The following is a 22,533-nucleotide window of genomic DNA, read 5'->3' as shown; positions in this document are numbered from 1 at the left end:
TTGTGGAGGATCAAGGAGACTATAGGGAAGGAGTCCAATCTCGGCAATCGGGCACGTCCGTAAAAGTGTCGGGAAAGAGGGTTCCTCTCGAGCGGCGCTGTTGCAGGTAGTGTACGGGTTAACGCATGCGCATTATGTACGCGTTATATACGCGCATGCGTTGCTGCCAGCTGACACTGTTGATAGTTTTTGTGGGTCTAACCGTGGTTGCCGTGGTCTAACCTATCTTTGTAAAATGGAATACACTGACACAGTGGCTATTGCTGTTAAAATAAATTAACATATTGCAGTCATTTTTTATATGAATGAATGAAAAAAACATAATTCAACAAAATCAATTGATTTTTTAAAATTTCTGCTATAGTCAGAACAATAACTATCTATGATGAAAAAAAAATAAATCACAGGAGGATTTGAACCGCGGACTCCACGAGTATGAGCCCGTCATTGAACCATTACACCACGTAAGCTAATGATATCCTAAACGGCAGAAAATGCTACTGGCTTATCCGGGCCGCTTGATATGTTAAGGTTTTATGAAACAGTAACTATGGTCACAAAAGCTATAGTTATCAATATAATTTTAAAATATTCATAAATATCATGCAAAAAAAAATTTGTGACAAAAAATTTCTTTCGACATGAGTATGTGAACCGGCAATTTCCCGGATGCTATGGTTTTTCTTAGCAGCGCGACATACGAGGGGAGATAAGCTGATATTTGGAATGTGTAAAGCACAGGGTTTTACGTTGCTGGAGAATATTATTACAATACATATTAGTATTTTCGATTACGAGCACTCATAATCGTTGATTCAACAATTTTTGACAGGCGCGAAAGCTCTTTAAATCCACGATTCGGCCGCCATGGCGGTCAGTTTCACCAACGACATTGATTTTATTACTATATATATCCGTACACAAACGACAATGCGACGCGAGTGGCCGTTCCTCGAACCCGGGTTCCCGACATTTTCACGGACGTTTTTCTAACAGGCGCCCAATACAGAGATTGGACTCCTTTTCCCTATAGTCTCCTTGTGGAGGATGATGGTGGACATAGCATTCGTGAAACAAACAACAATGAACGGGAAACGTGTAAACAACTTTGGTCGAGAAATACGTTCACCAAAGATTTCGAGCTTTTGCTTGTCGGTCGACGGAACAAGGCAACCACGGTGGGATACGCCAACCACAGCATCGGCAGAGTAAAAGGTTAACGCAGCACGGGCGTCTGTGAGGAAACGGAGATCAATGCTTACATCAATGTATTCGCGTATGCCAAACAATTTGATTTGATGGAAGACGAGGACAAATTTAGCTTCAGCATATTCTCAAGTGCGCCTCCCATTTCACTAGAGCAGAATTGGAGCCTTCTGATTAATCTTCAAAATCCAGGCGAATTAAGGTTAATAACTATGCTTCAGCGCACAAAATATTTTATATTTTTTTTCATTTTGACATCATGCTAATTGAAGTGATCTTAAAAAAAATAACATATAAGGTCATGCAACCAATTTGGAGACAGGACTCAAATTATCGTTAAATCATATTCTCAAAATGACTTTTGTAATTGAGAAAGATCTTTTTGATTTTTTTTCATGTTCGAGTCTAAGTTGTTTAACAAAATGAAAGACTGCGTTTTTAGTACCATTAATATGTTTTGATATTGAGGTCAAGTTCTCTAGACTGAGTTGCATCAGTTTTATTCAACTCGCTGAGCTTTTTTTTCCATGAATTTTCTGCATAAATTGGGCTTGGAAATGAGATTTTTTTTTCAGCTTTTGTCTATAATTCATGAACAAAAAATGCATAGCAAAATTATGATCCTGGAAGAGATCATTTCAAAATGTAGCAGTTAAGGATGATTTATCACTTACGAAATAGGAATAAAATTCAATAAAATATGAAAAGGAAATAAATACGCCAAATTGGAAAAAAGTCATGGAATAACAAATCATTCTATTTCAGATAAGCATGCGTCGACTCCGCCATAGTAGAAAAACCTGCCATGCCGTCAATAATTTCATTAGGACTCTTGGAGCATTTGAACTTGTAAGATTTGTCAAGGATAGCAAAAAATTGACGCTCACAAGGTTTTCTCCTGCAAAAAAGTAGGGTCGGGGTCGAAAAAGCGAACGATCAAAATAGCGAACAGGCATTCTGTTCGCTATTTATTATCTATATATATATATATCTATATATATCTATATATGTATATCTATATATTAGGGTGCTTTTTTTTTCAGCGACATTTTTTTTTTTTCACTCCCATCTCGCCTTTTTGTAGGGAATACCTTAAAAAAAAATCCCTGAAAATTTGAGCCCTTAATATTAATTTTAAGTACTCGACCAAGGCGTACAAAGATTTCCCCTTTAAAATACACGTAAAGTTCGATTTTTCTTCTTAAAAGTTCTACAGCTCAGAGGCATTTAATGGTACAACCTTGGTCGATGAGCGGATTTATTCAGAATTAAATGCTCCACAAAAGTGTCCATTGTGGCGTAAGTGTAACTCGAACTGGCGAGGTCGTAGAGGTCACTCAACCCAATTTTTTCATGAAATTCTCGTTTTTTTGCCTCTATCTCGTAAATGACAAGAGCTACAGAAAAAATGGGAATGACAAACTTGGAGGAAATTCAATTTCCTACAAAAAAGTATTCAAGCACCAAATCGCTAACATCGATATTTCTTAAGATATTGGGCTTTTAAGTTGAGGTAGTATGGAATTTTCATGAATTATTGAGCTGGATTGTATAAGTTGTTAATTTATTATTCTTAATTGTCACTTAAATCATTAAATATTTATTTGTTAAGTTGCAAATGATTGAAAAGTTGAATAACTGAACGTTTTGAAACTGAAATTCGGAAAAAAAAAACATTTTCAAAGTGCTTAAAAATTTTTTTTTCACTTTTCACGAATTTTTCAATTGATTTTCCCCTGATTCTTCTAATTTATTTACCAGTAATTGAATACCTATAAAGTTCTAGTTGAAAATATGTTGTATATACGCAAAATATTTCAATATTATTTTATATCTATATATCTTGTCTTGCTTATATATAACATATTTTCAACTAGAACTTTATCGGTATTCAATGACTGGTAAATAAATTCGAAGAATCAGGGGAAAATCAATTGAAAAATTCGTGAAAAGTAAAAAAAAAAATCTAAGCACTTTGAAAATGTTTTTTTTTTTCGAATTTCAGTTTCAAAACGTTGAGTTATTCAACTTTTTAATCATTTGCAACTTAACAAATAAATATTTGATGATTTAAGTGACAATAAAGAATAATAAATTAACAACTTATACAATTTAGCTCAATAATTCATGAAAATTCCATACTACCTCAACTTAAAAGCCCAATATCTCAAGAAATATCGATGTTAGCGATTTGGTGCTTGAATACTTTTTTGTAGGAAATTGAATTTCCTCCAAGTTTGTCATTCCCATTTTTTCTGTAGCTCTTGTCATTTACGAGATAGAGGCAAAAAAACGAGAATTTCATGAAAAAATTGGGTTGAGTGACCTCTACGACCTCGCCAGTTCGAGTTACACTTACGCCACAATGGACACTTTTGTGGAGCATTTAATTCTGAATAAATCCGCTCATCGACCAAGGTTGTACCATTAAATGCCTCTGAGCTGTAGAACTTTTAAGAAGAAAAATCGAACTTTACGTGTATTTTAAAGGGGAAATCTTTGTGCGCCTTGGTCGAGTACTTAAAATTAATATTAAGGGCTCAAATTTTCAGGGATTTTTTTTTAAGGTATTCCCTACAAAAAGGCGAGATGGGAGTGAAAAAAAAAAAATGTTGCTGAAAAAAAAAGCACCCTAATATATCTATATAGATATACAGAATGCCTGTTCGCTATTTTGATCGTTCGCTGTTTCGAACCCCACCCAAAAAAGTATCAGAATGCGAGGCCAGCTCTGCACAGTTCTACACCGGAGAATCTTCCAGGCAGAGTCAGATCTCTCACAACTGCGCATTTATTACACATAACAAAGTAAGGCTCAATCAAAGATATTCCTTAAACATATTATGAAAATCTTTATAAATGAACCACCAATGATGGTAGAATACAGAAAAATTTTCATAGAATGTTTAACCTAGTTGAAACTTTCGTCATTATTGGGTTTGCATTTGTTGTTTCAGAACTTTACTAAACAATGAAAACTATCAAACTCTCGTGTGATTTCACAATTTATGAAGGATAATAACTGAAAAAGATTATTTTAAATCTGACAGATTTTCTCACTCTAAAGTTGTCGAGTGTGCACCTATTTGCAATAAGTTTCCTCACGTCGAAAAATTGCGAGAATCGCAAATGAATCCATAAACACTCCGAGAGCTGAAATTTCGAAAGGGCTATAAAAATGATTTTTCCTGGTTATTGCAGGTACACGACGTTTATAAAAAAAAGTTAACGGCACAAGCACAACATTTATGCAGTTGACGTGTTGGAATTCGTAAGCCCCCGCTTGCTAGTCAAAATTCTGGGAGAGTTTTGTGAATCACCATGACAAATGGGCCGAGATTGTGACAAGTGAATTCACAATGGAATCAAAAATTGACTGCAGCATTACAGGACAAATAAATGATGTTCAACTGATGAACAATGAGATGTCTTCAGCTGTTAAATTAATGAAATTATGCAGAAATGAATATTCGTTTTAATTTAATTAATAAATGCATTGTATGATTTATAACATTTTATATTTTATTATTACAAATAAAGCCTTGACAACTTTTATAGAAAATGAACATCTCGCTGGTATTTTACCGTATTTCGAATAACTTTTCGCGGTGATGTTTCTATTTTTAACGATTCATCTTCGAATTGGAAACTGAAGAAACAAAATTCTTGGGACGGACAAGCTTCTCGATGTTCGACTTCATTTTTCGTAACTTTATATCAGTATCTTTGCTTTCCAAAGAAGTTTCCTAATCTTCAACCCGAACTTTTAATGGTGTACACTAAGATTTTGTATTTTTTTAAACCTTTAGAATTTTCTTTAACTATTTTGATTCGACCATAACACTGCTGGATTCGAGCCGGCTAAAATAATGAGTTATGTCGGAAAAATGAATATCGAAATTCCGTTTGAAGGTGCTATTCGACTCGACTAGATCATGAAAGAAATTGATTATCCATAAGTACGGTAAACTAAATCGAACTAGTGTTAAAATAAATGCTTTTCAAGTGATTTATAATTTGTAAATTCTTCTATTCAAATTTCTTTTCATATCAAAATTCAACTTTGACTTAAAAATTATATTTGCGTGTAAATTTTGGCTTGCAAAAATATGTTTTTCTGATTACTTTAGCGTGTTATCTTTCCTAAAATTGTTTTAAACAGAAATTATTCATCAAGAGACTCGGTAGAGTCTCGGGACAAGTACATTGACAGCCCTGTCGTCTGCTGCTGACCTGAGGCTCTCGCCGAGACTATACTTTCTCTGAATAAAACGATTCGCGGTGGTGGGGGTAAAATTCGCTTGTGATTTTCTTAAATTACGAAACTCATGAGTTATGTACGGCTTTGAAAATTTAACTTTTAGCTAATTAAGAAGTTCTCTGTCGAATGAACCCAAAATCAGCATGATCAGTATCGTAATTTATGAGAAAAAACTTTGCACGGGCTTAAGATTATGCAAAAGTTACTAACACATTCATGATTTGACGCATCTGTATACGCGTACTCCAACCGCTACAAACATAGGCCCCTTGGCCCCCATGATCACCAATCCCTGGTGAGAGAAATAGTCCAGTCAAAATGCAGGAATGGAGCAACTTTCGAGGGGAAATCTGCAAACTTGATCTAAGACTAATTTGATGACGCTGAATCGAATGGTGTAAATTATTTTGCGATCAACCCCCGGCAACATTGAGAAAATTAGGGTTAAAAGTTTAAAACGCTTATAACTCGAAAACTATCAAATTGATTAAAAAAATACTTGTACCATCGTTTTCGGGTGATAAAAATACGTAAGAAAGCACCCTGTTAATTTCCGATAACTAAAAAATTAATGGTTAAATAGTAAAAAACAACAGTGCGCTCGGGGTGAAAACCTCGAAACTTCGAAGGCTTCAAAACATATTAAATTTGTAGATAACTCGGGTTCTTTCTATTCTACGCGTTTCAGGAGGGTTTAATTGAACTTTGCAGAAAAAAATTATTTTTTTATACATTGTTTAAATATGGAAAAAATGCAATTGAATATTGAGAAAATACGCGTTGAGAACCGCTTTTAGAAAGAGACGCACTGTATGCTTTGCCGTTCGCACTTATAGAGAGGTCCTCTCTATCATCCGGCGCATGCGTTAAAATACGGTAGACTCGGAAACACAAGTACGTAAAGTCTGTGTGAGTATGTGTGCGTTTTGTTTTGGTTTTCTATAGCACTCAAAACTGAAACGTCTACACGCAAACGATTTGAGCAACTGACGGACTCGGGAACGCACAGATACGCATTCAGCATTATTTTCTGAAATGTTGAAAAAAGGCATTCAAATAATTAAATGAATATTTTATGATATTTTAAATCATTATATTTTGTTTACTATCAATATAGAGTAGTAACGAATAATACAATAAAATAATTTATTATCTATTAAAAAAAATGTTATTATAAATTTATTGTAGTATCTACAATAATTATATATATCAGACACTCTGTACTATTTTGTGGCCATGACCGCTATTTTTGAATATATATCAGAACCGCTATTTTTATTTTTATTTTTTTATGCAATAGGATCTTCTGGAAGAAATATATAAATACAGATGATTTCCGCACATTTAAAGAGTTACTTCTCATAGTTCTCATATTTCTTCATCGATTTCCTTCACACATTTTATCCACTTCGATTTATTTGAAGGGAAATGGTTCATTCAGCGTTATCAAAAAATATATTGATTTTAAACACTTCAGAGAACGTGTCGTACGGGAAAGATGAAGGCGGTGCCCATTCAAAACACTTTATTAACTTTTTTTTCGAATTCTCAGGGAATACTAAGTACGTTTTAAAGAATGTATTAATAACTATTTTTTTTATACAAAAAAGTTATTCATCATATATATTTTCCGTAGACTGAAAACATGAAATATTTAATTTGTTTGTATTGAAAACACATTTTTGAAGACGTCCTTGTTATTCCTCGAGAATTTTCGAGCGCTTCAATTTATCGTTTACAGCACTTGTTTCAACGTTTTTGAAATGAAGACATTGTCGGTTGGTTTAAACAAATTTTTGACATGCGAGTCTATAATCAATGATTTTCGGGTGCAATTAAAATCGCCGTAACAGAAATAGAAAAGTGCAATGAAGCTAAAATTGCTTATTTCAAAAGCCTGTCCGTTAAATTGACTACCCATTATTTTTAGTTAAAATATTCTTTTTTGTCTGATTGGAAAACCAAAATGTCTGCCTGATACTTTTGGGCAAGTGGCTAAAAACAACTATTGCGAAAAAAAATTCTAGACTACAAAGAAAAATAATCAAAATAGACGATAAAAATTTAACTTACCTCAGTGGATGTTTTCTCACAAAAGATGAAAAGTTCACTAAAAGATTATTGCAAATAAAATAAAAATTATAACTGCACACTTTCGTCTAGACGAACGTTATATTCAAATGAGTTTTTCACTCCGTCACGTCATGTGGTTTGTTATAGAATGAAAGATTGAAAATTATTACAGGTATACGAAATAATTTTATGATTTAAACTAGCTACAACTCGATGCGAATATATTGCCCCTGCGCAGATCCCTATTTCTATATACACATGTTAGGGCGTCGCGCAGGACTGTCTAGATGATAGGCCAAAAATCCAAAACAAAAGATGTCTTGGGACCGATTTACGGAAATCTCCCTATCTCTATCTTTCTTACTTGCTGCCCGTCCTTGTCGCACTCATTGACGCGGCTCACGTCTCAACACGTTGTGCGAGCCACGCGTACGCACAACGCACTCTAATGAGTGCGACAGAGATGTACGCTATCCTCCATCCTTCTTTACGTCCCCAGTGGTGCTCGATATGCCAAATTTTGTCTTAAAAACCATTTTTCTCACTTATTTTTTAATTATCGGAAATTAATAGGGTGCTTTCTTACGTATTTTTGTCGTCCGAAAACGATGGTATAAGTATTTTTTCAATCAATTTAATAGCTTTCGAGTTATAAGCGTTTTAAACTTTTAACCCTAATTTTCTCAATGTTGCCGGGGGTTGATCGCAAAATAATTTACACCATTCGATTCAGCGTCATCAAATTAGTCTTAGATCAAGTTTGCAGATTTCCCCTCGAAAGTTGCTCCATTCCTGCATTTTGACTGGACTAAAATTTTGCTGCAACCAATGAAGGGTGAGAGAATTTTTGGGCCAATGACATTCAATAAAAAGAGCAAGGAAGTTTGGCGGAAAGCTGAGGAGCTCGAGAGCTCGAAATCACTAATCACTCGAAAGTCACCAGCCGAAGTTTCACGTCGTGTTGACGTTTGGGCTTATGATGTTAGGAAGTGCGTGCGGGAAAATAAAAATAATTTTCGCGTCATCTAACAAAGTGTATACTAATATTTATTTTGTCAAAATTTATGGTATACTAAACCGGTATAAAAGCGGCCGCGTAAATGTAGACTGTGATCTGTGTGTGAAAATGAAAAATATAAAAAAATGCGCGATGCTTATGTCAACGAAACTTTTAAATATTTCATTATTTCGTTCGATTGGAAATAAGTGTCAACTGAGATAATCTTTCAATTAAACCAGAATGCGCGGAATATTTTCAAGTGTAAATATATCGTCGGTTGCGTGATTATATATCATGTGTAATAATGTAGGTTATATATGCGAGTTCCCTTTGATAGCTGTGTCGTAACGAACCGGCCGGAGTCTGACGTTACGAATATAGTGCGGGACAAATGTAACAAACGTTCGCGCAGTTAGTGAATAATAATATAAATAAGGCAAATCAGTTTATCAATAATAGGTCTGGAAGTTGTAAGGACAAATGGTAAATATTATGGTTGATAATTAATAAAACAAGAACACACGGAACTGTTAGTATATAATGTGAGAAACTCCAATTGAATAAATGTTTTCTAATTTATTTCTTGTGTCATCATTATTTTTGAATATTCCCATATTTTGCTTCCTATTGAGTTTGGCTCTGCTCTTTCCGATCCTTGTTTTTTACTCCATTGTTTGCAGCGGACCGATACATATTATTAATTCGTTGCTTGAGATGTGTCCTCTGATTTTCTACTACTTCTTCATGCTGATTGTGGTAACGTGATTCAGGAGGTTTCCAACTATGATCATCAATCGCACATTTTTTACATCAGATTCTCAAAACAATTTCTGGTCTTGATATAAGTGTAGTTATTCTTTTTCCACCTGGTCTGTCGAGTAATAAAGTTTGAAACTTGTTCCAAAAATTCTTTGGATGCTTTTTTTGCTGATGATATGAAAAGTCATATCTTAGGAATGTGGTATGCAAACATAAATTTTGATAACAAAACTTATAGAATGACATGTATGTTGAGTATTTCCACTTTGCAAACTACAAATATGGAATTATTATAATAAAAATTCATTGCGATAAGTCTACTGTTGCTCAGTTTTGGATGCGATCAAATATAATGCCTACCAACATGCCCAGAAACTTACAGAATTGCTGAATGCAATGTGCGCTATGTCATTTTAATGTAACATCATGACTTTTGACAACTTTTCATTATAATGCTGTAGATTCGAATAATTGAAATACTGCAAAAATCTGCAAACTATACAATTTAAATACTGTGCCATTCATTTTACATTTTGAGTCTAACTGTAACATCTATATTATGAAGTAAAAAATTGATTATAAAAGTCTTCAGTTGCTCATTTATGGGTAGATTTAAAATTGCTGTCTTCGAAGCTCATTGCGCAGATACATTGAACCACAGCAGATACCTGCGAACTCTGAAATTTCTGTGGATAAATATATATGCGACGGATCACCCCTTATCTTTGATTATGGTAATATGTAAATGGAACTTGGTTCGGCAAGTTTTTAAGTGTTCCTTTTCAAATAGTATTAAAATTTGTATGACTGATATACAGCGAATACTTCCAAACTTTGATATTTCTGTGTTGCAGCGTGTGTGCCAATCATTCAAATCATTTACTCCAACCGTATCATGTAATCTAGAAAATTCATCACAAAAGTCTTCCGCTTTTCTAAATACTTCAATTTTCCTTTTTCTACTCCATTGTGAGCTTTCGAATTTCTAAATTCATTTCTAAATTGTCCTAAAATGATTTTCCTCCAAAACCCATGCAGGTACCTTAAACGTCTTTGAATTCTGTTGCTCTGTTGAATTAAGTTCGCTTAGTTTTTTTTGCTGGTTTGAGTTCTGGCTTAATAAATGTTAGAATTTTTTGGGTACTTTTTTTCAGCAACTATCAAGCTGTGGATAATTGGACCTCAGCGGCCACTTGCAAAATTTGGAAATATATTTCATTGGGGGCACGTTTTGGATGAAATGAAATCTCTAGATTCAGAATGCAAAATCGACATTTAAAGTAGGCAAATCTGTTCGATTTTTCGTGTCTTGATTTTGATCTATCTTTCATTTGAATTTTGAATAAAAGGGATAAATAAAATCTGTTCTTTTAAGGAAATCTTTACGTCAGTTCTTTCTTGGTATGAAGATTTGGAAAAAATCGCCAAAGGCCAAGGACAGACAGGTGACGAAATATTTCCAGTACAATTTTGACGAAAAATAGATCTTTTGTCGCGGAAACCAACGTTATAAGCCGAAAATCATATTACAGCCCACGAGACGCATTTCTTCACTCTCTTGGGTTCCTATTACACAAAACATATTAGAAGACAAGGAGAAAAATCACCAAAGTCCAAGACCAAACCAGTGCCGAAATATTTTCAGTACAATTTTGAAGAAAAATTGGTCTTTTACGTGGAAACCAACATTATAAACCGAAATTCATTTCTCGGGCTTTATCCCGGATTCCTTCATGCTGTTGAGTTCCTAATAGGCATAACATATTAGAGTATAAGAAAAAAAATCGCCAAAGTTCAAAGGCAGACTTGTGACGAAATATTTTCACTACAATTTTTACGAAAAATTGGTCTTTTATGGTGGAAACCAACTTTATAAGCCGAACATCATACCCAGGAAAAATAAGATTGGGAAAAGTACATTGATGGTCCCTTATTTGCTGATAATTCCATGAAAATGATTATCCCATAAAAAATGTTCGTATGAGAATGGAATCTATAAAAATGTACTAAGCAAATAATTCATAGAAATTTATACTAAAATGCTATAACCGTCACAACATGACGGTTATAGGATTATAGGTTATATATAATATGAGGAACTTTTGAGAAAAAAGGCGTGATATCAAACCATAAACTTCCCCTAGGGAAAAAAAGGTTGGGACAAGTACATTGATGGTCTCTTGTTTCTGGATGACATAGAAAAAAGATTCAGCACCAGGAAAAAAATTCTATAGAAATAATAAACGAAAAATTGAAAAGTTCAAAAAAATTCAACAAAAATATAAACAATGGAAAAAAATTCTGTAAAGAAAAATAAAAAATTTTAAAAAAAAATCATAAATATTGAACAAATTGAAAAATGTACTATCCACGTTACATGCAGTATAAAAATGTATGCTATCAATTGGAGGCCAAGTTTTTATTGATAATGTGGAATATTTATCGAACAAATTGGAAACGTTAATGAAATTCATGATAATTATTTTCACGAAAAAAGTTAATGAAAAATAAGTTATAACAGAAGTTACGTGCAGTACTAAAATGTATTATATCAATTCGAGGTCAAGTATTTATCAGTTATTCGAAATATAATCTCCGGCGACAAATGAGCGTTGAGAATCCTTGTCGGGCTCACAACGTTATATCAAAATTACTAAAAAATTAATGGAAATAAAATCATTAAAAATTCACATGAAAGTCATTTGTTACTTCAACAAGGTACACACTTTAAAGAATCGATTCCCCTCCGACTTTCAGGATCCCCTGGTATTATTCACAACATTCAACTTCGATTGGATCGGTACAAATTATGTTCAAATACGTCTTAAACGTACTTGTCCGGCCCATCACTTTTTATTCAAATTGCTCATTCGAAAACAAATCAAAAACGAAGTTGATGCATGTGTTAATATTAAGGAACAGTAATTCCCGAGAAAATAATTTTCCTTCGAATCGCTCTTGTCAAAATGAAACGAAAATAAAAGATGAAGTTGATTAATCTATTTATATTATATGGAGTCACAATTCACAACAAAATCATTTATCTCCAAATTCCAGGAATCCACGTGTCGTACTCGACTAGTGATATTTATCAAAATGTGTACGTGACTATAGAAAAAAAAACATTGCATGGCTAAGTAGGTTCGAAAATTTCCTAGTAATGTGCCTGATTATTTCTCATTTTCATTGGTTCTTACCGAATGGCATATGTTCACTGAAGAAAATGAGAAGTGGATATTGCTATACGGACTTGCGAATAATCAAGTTCAAATTACTTGGAGATATTATTTTTATTTCTATCCATTTTATTATATTTGTCATTATAGAAAAACCCTGATTTGTTTTCGAATGAGCAATTTGAATAAAAAGTGATGGGCCGGACAAGTACGTTTAAGACGTATTTGAACATAATTTGTACCGATCCAATCGAAGTTGAATGTTGTGAATAATACCAGGGGATCCTGGAAGTCGGAGGGGAATCGATTCTTTAAAGTGTGTACCTTGTTGAAGTAACAAATGACTTTCATGTGAATTTTTAATGATTTTATTTCCATTAATTTTTTAGTAATTTTGATATAACGTTGTGAGCCCGACAAGGATTCTCAACGCTCATTTGTCGCCGGAGATTATATTTCGAATAACTGATAAATACTTGACCTCGAATTGATATAATACATTTTAGTACTGCACGTAACTTCTGTTATAACTTATTTTTCATTAACTTTTTTCGTGAAAATAATTATCATGAATTTCATTAACGTTTCCAATTTGTTCGATAAATATTCCACATTATCAATAAAAACTTGGCCTCCAATTGATAGCATACATTTTTATACTGCATGTAACGTGGATAGTACATTTTTCAATTTGTTCAATATTTATGATTTTTTTTGAAAATTTTTTATTTTTCTTTACAGAATTTTTTTCCATTGTTTATATTTTTGTTGAATTTTTTTGAACTTTTCAATTTTTCGTTTATTATTTCTATAGAATTTTTTTCCTGGTGCTGAATCTTTTTTCTATGTCATCCAGAAACAAGAGACCATCAATGTACTTGTCCCAACCTTTTTTTCCCTAGGGGAAGTTTATGGTTTTAATGTACTATATAGTAATATTGTTATCTATTGTTATACGTACTGGTAGTGGTATTTCTAATTGATATCTGCTAATTGACATTGAACCATCTTGTGCTTATTGATGTGCGTCCTAGTGTCCAAATCAATAAAAATTTGAGAATTTGGGCTAATTGTCTCAGTAGCGCTTCCCTGACAATCTTTTTGCCGGCATTTGACGTTGTAGTAATATTCATGGAATATCACTGCCTCTTGGAGTGCTCCAATGCCTTTGGAGTTGATTCTCCAGGTGTTCACTTCAAAGAATGGAATATTTATCGGTAAAGATTGTATGCACAATGGACTGCTGCATACGCGTGATTTGGTTGCACTGGGCTCAGCCGGTTCAGAACAAAACAGATGTTTCCATATGGTCGTAATCGAGTCGTTAACGTTCATCTTGAATACTTCGATTGATGAAGATCCGGGCTTTTTTAACATTGGATAAAACTCGCTCAAAAGAGTGATGCGCTGTTGAAGTATTGTGGTATTTGTTCTGAGAAAGGCTTCCTTAAATTTTTTTTTTCTTTTTAAGCCGTCACCCGGCGCGGCCAGGGTCAGAGGCTGCCAGGGCTCATCCAGATATACTAATACTTTCGATTAAATTTTAGGGCGCCAACTCGTTTGAGAGAACGAGTACTCTATATGTAACACGTTAAAGAAGCTAGCCCCGGTAGAAAGAAGGGAGGTTCGATTGAAACGACCCTATTAATTAATGTAACTTAGCGGGAATAAGGGGTCCAAGAGAAGCAAAATATAAGCCACACGGAAAGGAGAGAAAATACTCGCTGACAGACTTACATGTGTTTCCTGTTAACCCACTTTATTCCGGAATGCACTATTTTTTCACAATATTAACTGTACAAGGCGCAACAGTTGCTGACAATAATCACTACTTATATCAAGAGCACAATTCCTCGCTCGCGGACCCTACCCTCGGTCTTTACAAACAACAATTCGAGTCGAGATCCGGGGCAAAAGTGTCCTTTCGTATCGGTCCTCCGGGTAATCAGGCCGCAACGGAGAGGGATTATCCCTTCCCGTTTAGTACTAAAATTTATATACGCGCTGTCTCTTATTTTCGCGCCCGAGGAATTGGTGCCTGTGTTGACGTCGAGGAAGAGCATTTCTCGACTGATTTCCTGTCACAGTTCCGATCTCAATAAATTTTGACAAGAACTACAATGCTTTATTACCCGACGATTTGACGAAAGAATAGTAATTAGGATCATTAATAGCGCCAAATTGCAATAAATTCATTATTGCATAAAATCCACATGTTTCTTGAAGATCCACAGCCATTTTACCTATTTTAATAACTCCAGACTTGGAGCCATTCTTCAACAGGAACCCTTTTTTTCCTCCATCTTGAAACCTACTGTTGACAACTTTGATTTGGGGACAGGCTTGGAAGTATACACCCACTCTTTTCGGCTTTCTCTCATCACACTTTGGATCTGGAATTTGGTGGTAATTTTCATCAGCCGTCGTTTCATTTACGGAATCAGTAGCGTTTCTTTCCGTTTCTGGGTTCATTAATAACGAATAAGAATGATCGAGTAGTGTTGCTTCAAGGAACGAATTATTATTTAGATCGCTAATAGAATCTATCGGTTCGAAAACAGATTTATTGTCACGATTAAGGTCGAGTTGCTCATGCGATGCCTCTGCGGAATTCGTTTGATGCTCTTCATTATTAGGATCTAGTTCGTCTACATCTATGACAGTCTCCTCATTGCAAAGACCCATCCAAGTTTCATTTTTTCTTAAATCGGAGTCATCCATCATTGGAGCTTTTTTGTACAGCAAACTCACCGAACCGAAGTCAATGTTTGCTGTCCCGTCTGGCGTTGACGTTGTTTGCGATATGGGTTCCCTTTCTTCGTTCGAAGAAAATACAGCATTTTTTGCCGAGATTGAGATCGACGTATCGTCTGTTCGTGGCGAAGAACATTTTGACATTGGTTCGTATTTTTCTTGTCTTGTATTAGAACACGAAATAGGCTTTCGGTGTTTGTGGTTGAAATGTTTTAATTTCGATGCCATCTCATTGGTACCGCATTGCAAATCATCGATATGTTCCTTTAAAAAACGATGAGCAACACATGGCAGAGGAATTCCTTCGAACGTTTTTCTTTTCAATTCGGAAAAATATCTCTCCTGAACTGCTGTCGATGCGTGTTTTTGTTTCTCAGGGAGACAAGCCGCCGTCGATATCGGAAATTCTTTGCCGATTCTTTCGAGGTGTAGGACAAGCTCCGGCAAATAAAATCCATTGACAGCTGTACAACTCGAACTTTGCGTATCTTCAACCATTGACTGTGAAATTAACTTTTTAATCCATAGATGCGTGACCGTCAAATTTTGTGCACATTCCTCCTTATCAGCATTGAACGTTTTTGCGACCTCCTCTTCAATTTCGACGTTTTTTATCGAAGCTTCTAGGTTGTTAATCATACCTTTGCATTCAGCCATTTCATTTTCCAGAAGATTTCTAGCTTCGACAACTGAAATTTGGTTTCCTGGCCATACAACGATTTTACTTTCGTCCTCATGGAGCGTGACAATGCATGTAAATCGAAATACGTGTTCAAACTCATTTACGGTCTGTGCATCAATCAATAAGGCGATTGCTCGAAGGTAAAAACCTTTAATGGCGGAGTGTCATATCGTTGTTATACACGACCATCTCAACGCCGCAGCCATTTGGTGAGCTACATCCGCTCTAATGAAAGTATTGAACGGGCGTGGTAGTTTATGACCGTCTCTCGTGGCCCATAAGAAGAGAACGTCGACGTACTCTTTGAGAGTCATCCGGTTGAAAGCATCGCACATTGCGATTAACAGCGCTCATCCTAAATCAGCAACAGCTTCATTCGGTACAGTCACTAAAGAACCTTGAATCCATTCTTTAAGCCAATAAGTAATAAAGGCTGCGCTGTGTTTTTCCGATAACATTTGGTACACGGGCAAAGTTTTTCCTTCGAAATTGATTGTGACAGTGTACAAAAAAATATGGCCAGTTTTATGCCCCGGGTAAATTTCAAATTTTTTAACAACACTACCGGTTGCATCTAAACAGATTCTAGACGACGTCTTGTTGAGCCGGCAGTATTCTTTTTCAACGAAGGTTTGTTCTTGAGTACAATAGAACACGTAGAATCGTTTAGCTCCAATCTCCCGAATGACATTTCCGTATCGAGGATTTGATAACAGCTGACGAATGTTGTCGATCGTCTCGTTTTTCGTCCCGGATTGAATCCCAAGCTTTTTATTTGTCGCTTCTGTCTTGGCTTGTCGATAAATATGTGGTTTCTGAATCCAAGGAGGTTCGTTTTCACCAAATCCCAAGTTGTCTGCCAGCAATTCTTGTCGAAATCTGACGGGTATTCTTCTTTCCAATTTTTTTCCAATTATCTCTCTTTCCGGGCCGTTTAATGGTCGCTTGTATTCCTCGGGATAGCTGTCCCGAGTATCTTGATTCACGTTGATAGTCAATTTCAGTTTTCCATCTGTGGGTTTTTCATCGGCGATCCCAATCATTTTGTTGCCACATTTACAGTAGCATTTGAATTTCAGATAATATCCGCAAAACGATTTTTCATTCTCACTGTCATTTTTGTTGTCACACCCCACTCTTAGGTTTGACCATTTACCGAGGAACGCGCATGAAAACTTGTACATGTTCCAGAATGCTTTTGAAATCATGTTGGCCCAAACTCGTCGTTTCAATCTTTTTGGAAATTTGGAGTCATGATCGGATTTTATCGCGTCCCATTCTAATGGAGACAGAACTAGACTGAATAGCACGCCTTTTCCTTCAGTATCGTCGTCCGAGTAAACCTCGCAGTCAGAAACGTCTGATTCAGAAACGTTAGATATGTTTTCTATGTTGTCATCATCGATGATATTAACCGTTGGCTTTTGGAACAGAATATCTATACCCAACTTCTTCCGAGCTGTTTGTAGATGATCTTTTTTATTTTCTCTCACGTGGGTATAAACGGTGTGAGGTTTCCATTTACCTTCGAGTTCTTTGCTCATTTCATGCCAGCCTGTGCAGAACTCACCGGAAAATCGTTAGTTCTGAAGAACTCGATGTACTTCTGAATTAACAAAAGAATTTCGTCGTCCGTAACACTGCATGGTCGCCCCATCTGATAAGAAAAATATAATGTTCAATGAAGATTGTTACGCATCTGAAATTCCATGAGGTTTCAATGACCTATATTCGATAAATATTTTCTACTAAAGCTCTCGGTGTAACAAGCAATTTTAATAGAAATATAATTTTTAATTGAAATTGAAAATGAAATCCAAAAGAAGGAAAGGGGTTTGCCCATTGTTTTTCACTTTGTTATAGCTGATGCTCTCAATATCATTTTACAAGTTTTTTTTTTCATTTTTCATGAATTTGTAAATATCTAAATTTAATCAATATTGTCAGAATATTTGGCAAATCGTATCCAAAATTATATGCATTTGACATGAGCTAATGTCTGTTACGCAAACATATTGTAATGGAAATAAAATAAGTTCTACATATGAAAAATATAGAGTAGAGCGGTAACCTGAAATCAATGTAATTTCCATTTCGACAATCTAAAATAGTTCTTTGTTAACCCGATAGTGTGCTCAGTCTTCGTTTTTTCAATAAATAAAAAACCGTTACAAATAAAATAGACAGAATTATCCCACAATTACTATTCATATAGCGTGAACCATCAAAAGTTGCTTTCATTCATTCTTCACTCTTTGGATGAATTCTTCGCAATAATGATTTCTCAAAATAGGTCTCTACTAGTACTTGAAATGACAACTATTCTTTTTGTCAAAAGAATATAGTTTTGATATTTGTCGGTTGATTCTAAGCACAAACCCAGCATTTGTTCAATATAATGGACCCCGTTTTGATAATGATACCTATTTTTTGTTCATAAAATTCTTGGATACCGGAAGACTATTTATTCTGACAATTCAATCTAAAAATTGTTGAATAATATGGGTAATAATATGTGGAATAGAATGATAATGAGTTTCAATTTTGGGTGAAGAAATTTTTTTTGTTGTCATAATTATTAATTAATCAAATTTATTCTAATCGTAAATACCTTGAACAGTGATGTCAGATGTCGAAACACCTTGGCCACCCTTTGGAACTGTTGCCACAATCGAGATGTTCGTCCGTCTCAATTTGAGAAAACAAATATTTTTTCTTTTTTCCCACGTTTACAGAACACACGTACCTTGAAAAGAGAACATCAATTGTAGGCAAAGATAAGTTTTTTCAGCTATTCATGTCGTGAATATCCGTCGACATTAATTAATCCAATTGAAAATATATATTTAGTTTTTCGTATTTCATCTATTTAAACTTCAATACTAAATTCGTTTTGAAAATCCTCTTAGAAAATTGAGAAAAAAGATGTTGGAGAGAATGGTCATTTGCAGTAGTCATAAAAATTTCGAAAAACATAGAACCAATCTTCGCTTGGTTAAATGAAAATATAAGAATTTTTATATTTTTTATCACAAATATGCCGAATATAACTCGTATAAAGGGATAGATCGGTTGTATAATTTTATGCGTTTTTACTTTACCTCATCTGCATTTCCACTCAGTCGCAAATTTATACATTGTACGTGCCAAAAAACGCGGGAGGCTTCTGACCCCTATTGTTTACATCTTCGGCCACTGTTTATATGGCGTTTCGCCACCGCTATTTCTGGTGGATTTTTATGTTCGTTGTTCAATCTAATTCCAACCAATCAAATTCAAGGATCAACGAACAGCGAAAAATATTGTTTTTGAAAAAGTTCAAATACGCAATTCAATAAAAATAAAAAAAAACTCAATAAAGACGTTTTTCAGCGACTCGGTTTTACTCTTTCTAGATATTAAAAATTATTACGTGCAATATGTTATAATCCCTCAAGCAATCGAAAAATCTGGATGTAAAAAGCGTCAGATTGTGGCAACAGGGTTGATGTACCATTAACATAATTAACGGGCAATGAACGAAATTATTTATTTATTTCTCATTCTTTCAAGAAAACCGAATAACGCCCATTAAGGAAACTGCAAATATTTGAAAGGAGTATCATGAAGCTCCATCAAAATCTTAGAACAACACAACCCATACAGCACCGAAATTTATACGACGTAAAATAATATATACGTTATATGTTTTATCCAGCCCAAAATAGTTGACTTTACGGAAACGATGAAAAAAGTGCTTCAGAGACCTGAATGTTTTGCCTAGTTCGTCAATATTATTCTCTGTGCTTGAGCAAACATTATTTAAAATCAAGTTGAAAGTGACAATGCAATAGATATTATTCACTTATTCACCTGAATAAGGCATGAAAATATTATGAAACAATTATAACCTAAGAAACACATATACTATCCAAAAAGAAAGTTATAACAATATCGAAGATTTGATTGTTGAAATGTAATGAAATTTGTTTTTCTGTATTAATTAGAGCCAAGAATGTATTTGCGATATACGAAGAACGATATATGGATAATTTTATACAAATTTTACACTGAATAATTGGTTCAGAAAAGAAATATTTTATTTCTTCCATTCATGTAATGTTGAGAAGTCTCATATTTCAGAGAAGTCAACAGTCGTTAGTTGATTACGATAAAGATGAAAAATTAATTTGCCAATAATATAAACAAAACGATAGAGCTCCTGTATTCCAAAAGTGTAAAAATTATAGATAATTGCAATTGACAAGTAAATAAACTAATTATGTTTACCTTTGTATCTGACATGTTTATGATTCCATTCTATGCAAGTGATATTGGTAAGTGGTTCAAAATTCAACCAGTCCATTGTAAGATCCAGAGCCAGTGATGTCTTTTTATATCTTCCAATGTGGGTCCGATTTGGAACAAATTGATTATCTAAAAATAAATTTTCATAAATTCAATTCAAATTGAAAAAACTTATGGTAGTGATAACTCCATCCGTATTACTAATGGATGCAAAAAAAATATTTATGTGTAAATTTATGTGGCTTGAGCTTAATGAAGGAGAAAAGGCTAGCTCGTTTCGTCATACTTTCTTGAAATCTTTCATAAAAAGCAAGAATTTCTATTTGAGGAAGAAAAAACCTGGACTACAGTAAATTTGGAGAAATGATCCAAAAGTTGCTAATATTTTTCAAGTGTTTCAACGGGTTCTGCAGTGAGATCACTAATTATGAAATATTTTAATGGATTAGAATCATTATGAGTTCGAATTCCATTTTACTTGCTGCATTCACTTGTGGAGTACAGAACAATTATATTTTATGTGGCATATGATAAGGATTGTTAAAAAAAAATATATCATTGAGATGTGTTTGTGCGATGGTTTGATACGCTTGATAGCAATTCCAGAATATTGTTCTAAATGTAAAAAAAAACACAAAGAATTACACTGTCACTGGTATAACATTTCTATTGGCAAAACAGAAGACGTTGAACCAATAATGAATAAATGGATATCGAAATTATACACGCTTTCTGCATTTTTTTATTTCAATAATCTTACGCAAGAACACTGCTTGTAAATCACAGTTTCAGCGATACGTTTTTATAAACAAATTGAAGCCACGTTTGTTGCTTTTTTCATTATATTGTGCTAATCGATATTTTTCTAAACGATGACTTCGACTTTCTTTAAAAAATAGCGAATTATTGTTTCTCACTTTTCACTTTTACATATTGGAGTTATTGAGGTTAAATACGAAAAATTCAATTTTATTTTACGTATTATTGATAGAGAATTCGGACTAATGTCTCCTCACGAAATTTGAATAGTGAAATCAATGTTTAATTTGCCGGTTCACTTTCATTTATTCCTAATAATCAACATAAAGCTATAAACTACAAAATACAGCAGCCACTCAAAAGTTCGATTTGAAATAGGGTTAAAGATGAAATGCACGTGATATGTGAATTGCGAATACGAGTACCAAGCACCAAGGAGACTATAGGCAACGAACATGGATCCTCATAGAAGTGTACTTCTTACGGACCGCTTGGCCCCACTTTTTTAGTGGCTAGCGCAGCCGAGTGATGTCGCTACTATCGACCGATCGATATTTCCCCTCCAACTCGTTCGGAGTGGGAGAAGCAATACATTGTACATTTTCTTACTCTCAGATTCACGGGTTCAAATCCCGGTGATGGCAATTATTTTTTTTTGTTTTTCTGTTCAACGTGAGAGAGACCATGCTATTTACCACAGAATAAATGTGAAAGAGATACGCTATCCTGTTATCGCAACTAAGTCAAACTCTCTCTCTCTCTCTCTCTCTCTCTCTCTGTGCACATTTTCTCAATATTTCGGGCACTATTCCATAGAAAATCTGCAAAAAAGTTGTTACTTTATAAATAATAAACCTCGAAAACTCTAAGCAATTGTATAATCATTGTACAAAATATTAAAAAAAAAAAAAAAAATTAACCCGATCGGATATAAACTCTCGACCACTTCGTTGTCGGAGATGTTTCCATTCGAAAAAAACATGTCGGCCATTCTAAAACCGCCATTTTGAATTTTGGATCCACAAACCAATTTTTATCAAACGTCCCCCTTCAACCCCTAAAAGTTTTGTTCCACACAATATTTGATCCGAGCAATATTTTCCGAGAAAAGTCAGGTGTAAGATTAAAATGGGACACCCTGTATATATATTACATTATTATGATTATATTTCCATCAAAGTATTGAAAGTGCTACCCCTAAAAGCTTATAATTTATGACATTAGAGGCGCCACGAGTACTTTCGACCTGCCCTCTATCGAATCTGCACCATCCCTATAGTCTCCTTGGTGATTTTCAGCCGAGCGAAAATAGCGAAAACGCCATTTTTGGCCAATCCAGTGCCTACCACTTTTAATTCTACTAATGTTCCCGTACAGCACCGAAATCGTAAAGACGTATTTAAGACGTCTATACGATGTCTTCACGTCTAAAAGACGTCTTAAATACGTCTTTACGATTTCGATGCTGTACGGGTTTATTCCCAAATGATTTCTGATCGTTTAAAAAAAAAAAACGATTTTTCAAGCTAAGATCTGCCAACTATACACCAATTAACTTTTATTAATGATTCATCAA

General features: G+C 34.4%; 1 protein-coding gene and 1 long non-coding RNA gene across 7 annotated transcripts; one reads left to right on the top strand and one right to left on the bottom strand.

The window, feature by feature from the left end:
* The first annotated feature begins 1,046 nt into the window (after positions 1 to 1,046).
* LOC122415769 (uncharacterized) lies at positions 1,047 to 4,772 on the top strand. 2 transcript variants are annotated; one of them, XR_006261977.1, is made up of 4 exons: positions 1,047 to 1,408; positions 1,972 to 2,055; positions 3,864 to 4,014; positions 4,408 to 4,772. It is a non-coding gene; the product is annotated as an uncharacterized lncRNA (long non-coding RNA). The 2 variants fall into 2 exon arrangements; XR_006261976.1 differs by having other exon boundaries at positions 3,856 to 4,014.
* Positions 4,773 to 14,213: 9,441 nt separating this feature from the next.
* LOC122415978 (uncharacterized) lies at positions 14,214 to 21,369 on the bottom strand. 5 transcript variants are annotated; one of them, XM_043428605.1, is made up of 5 exons: positions 20,844 to 21,369; positions 20,181 to 20,327; positions 19,013 to 19,166; positions 18,523 to 18,657; positions 14,214 to 17,568 (listed from the first exon to the last, which is right to left on the bottom strand). In XM_043428605.1, the coding sequence occupies exon 5, from the start codon at positions 15,884 to 15,886 to the stop codon at positions 14,591 to 14,593; it is 1,296 nt and encodes a 431-aa protein (XP_043284540.1). In that variant the 5' UTR covers positions 15,887 to 17,568; positions 18,523 to 18,657; positions 19,013 to 19,166; positions 20,181 to 20,327; positions 20,844 to 21,369; the 3' UTR covers positions 14,214 to 14,590. The 5 variants fall into 5 exon arrangements, with proteins under 5 accessions (XP_043284540.1, XP_043284541.1, XP_043284538.1 ...); XM_043428606.1 differs by having other exon boundaries at positions 20,959 to 21,369; XM_043428603.1 differs by having other exon boundaries at positions 21,116 to 21,369.
* Between the last annotated feature and the right edge of the window lie 1,164 nt (positions 21,370 to 22,533).

Source organism: Venturia canescens, chromosome 9, assembly GCF_019457755.1.
Source record: "Venturia canescens isolate UGA chromosome 9, ASM1945775v1, whole genome shotgun sequence".
NCBI classification, from domain to species: domain Eukaryota; kingdom Metazoa; phylum Arthropoda; class Insecta; order Hymenoptera; family Ichneumonidae; genus Venturia; species Venturia canescens.
This window is presented reverse-complemented; position numbering and strand designations above follow the sequence as displayed.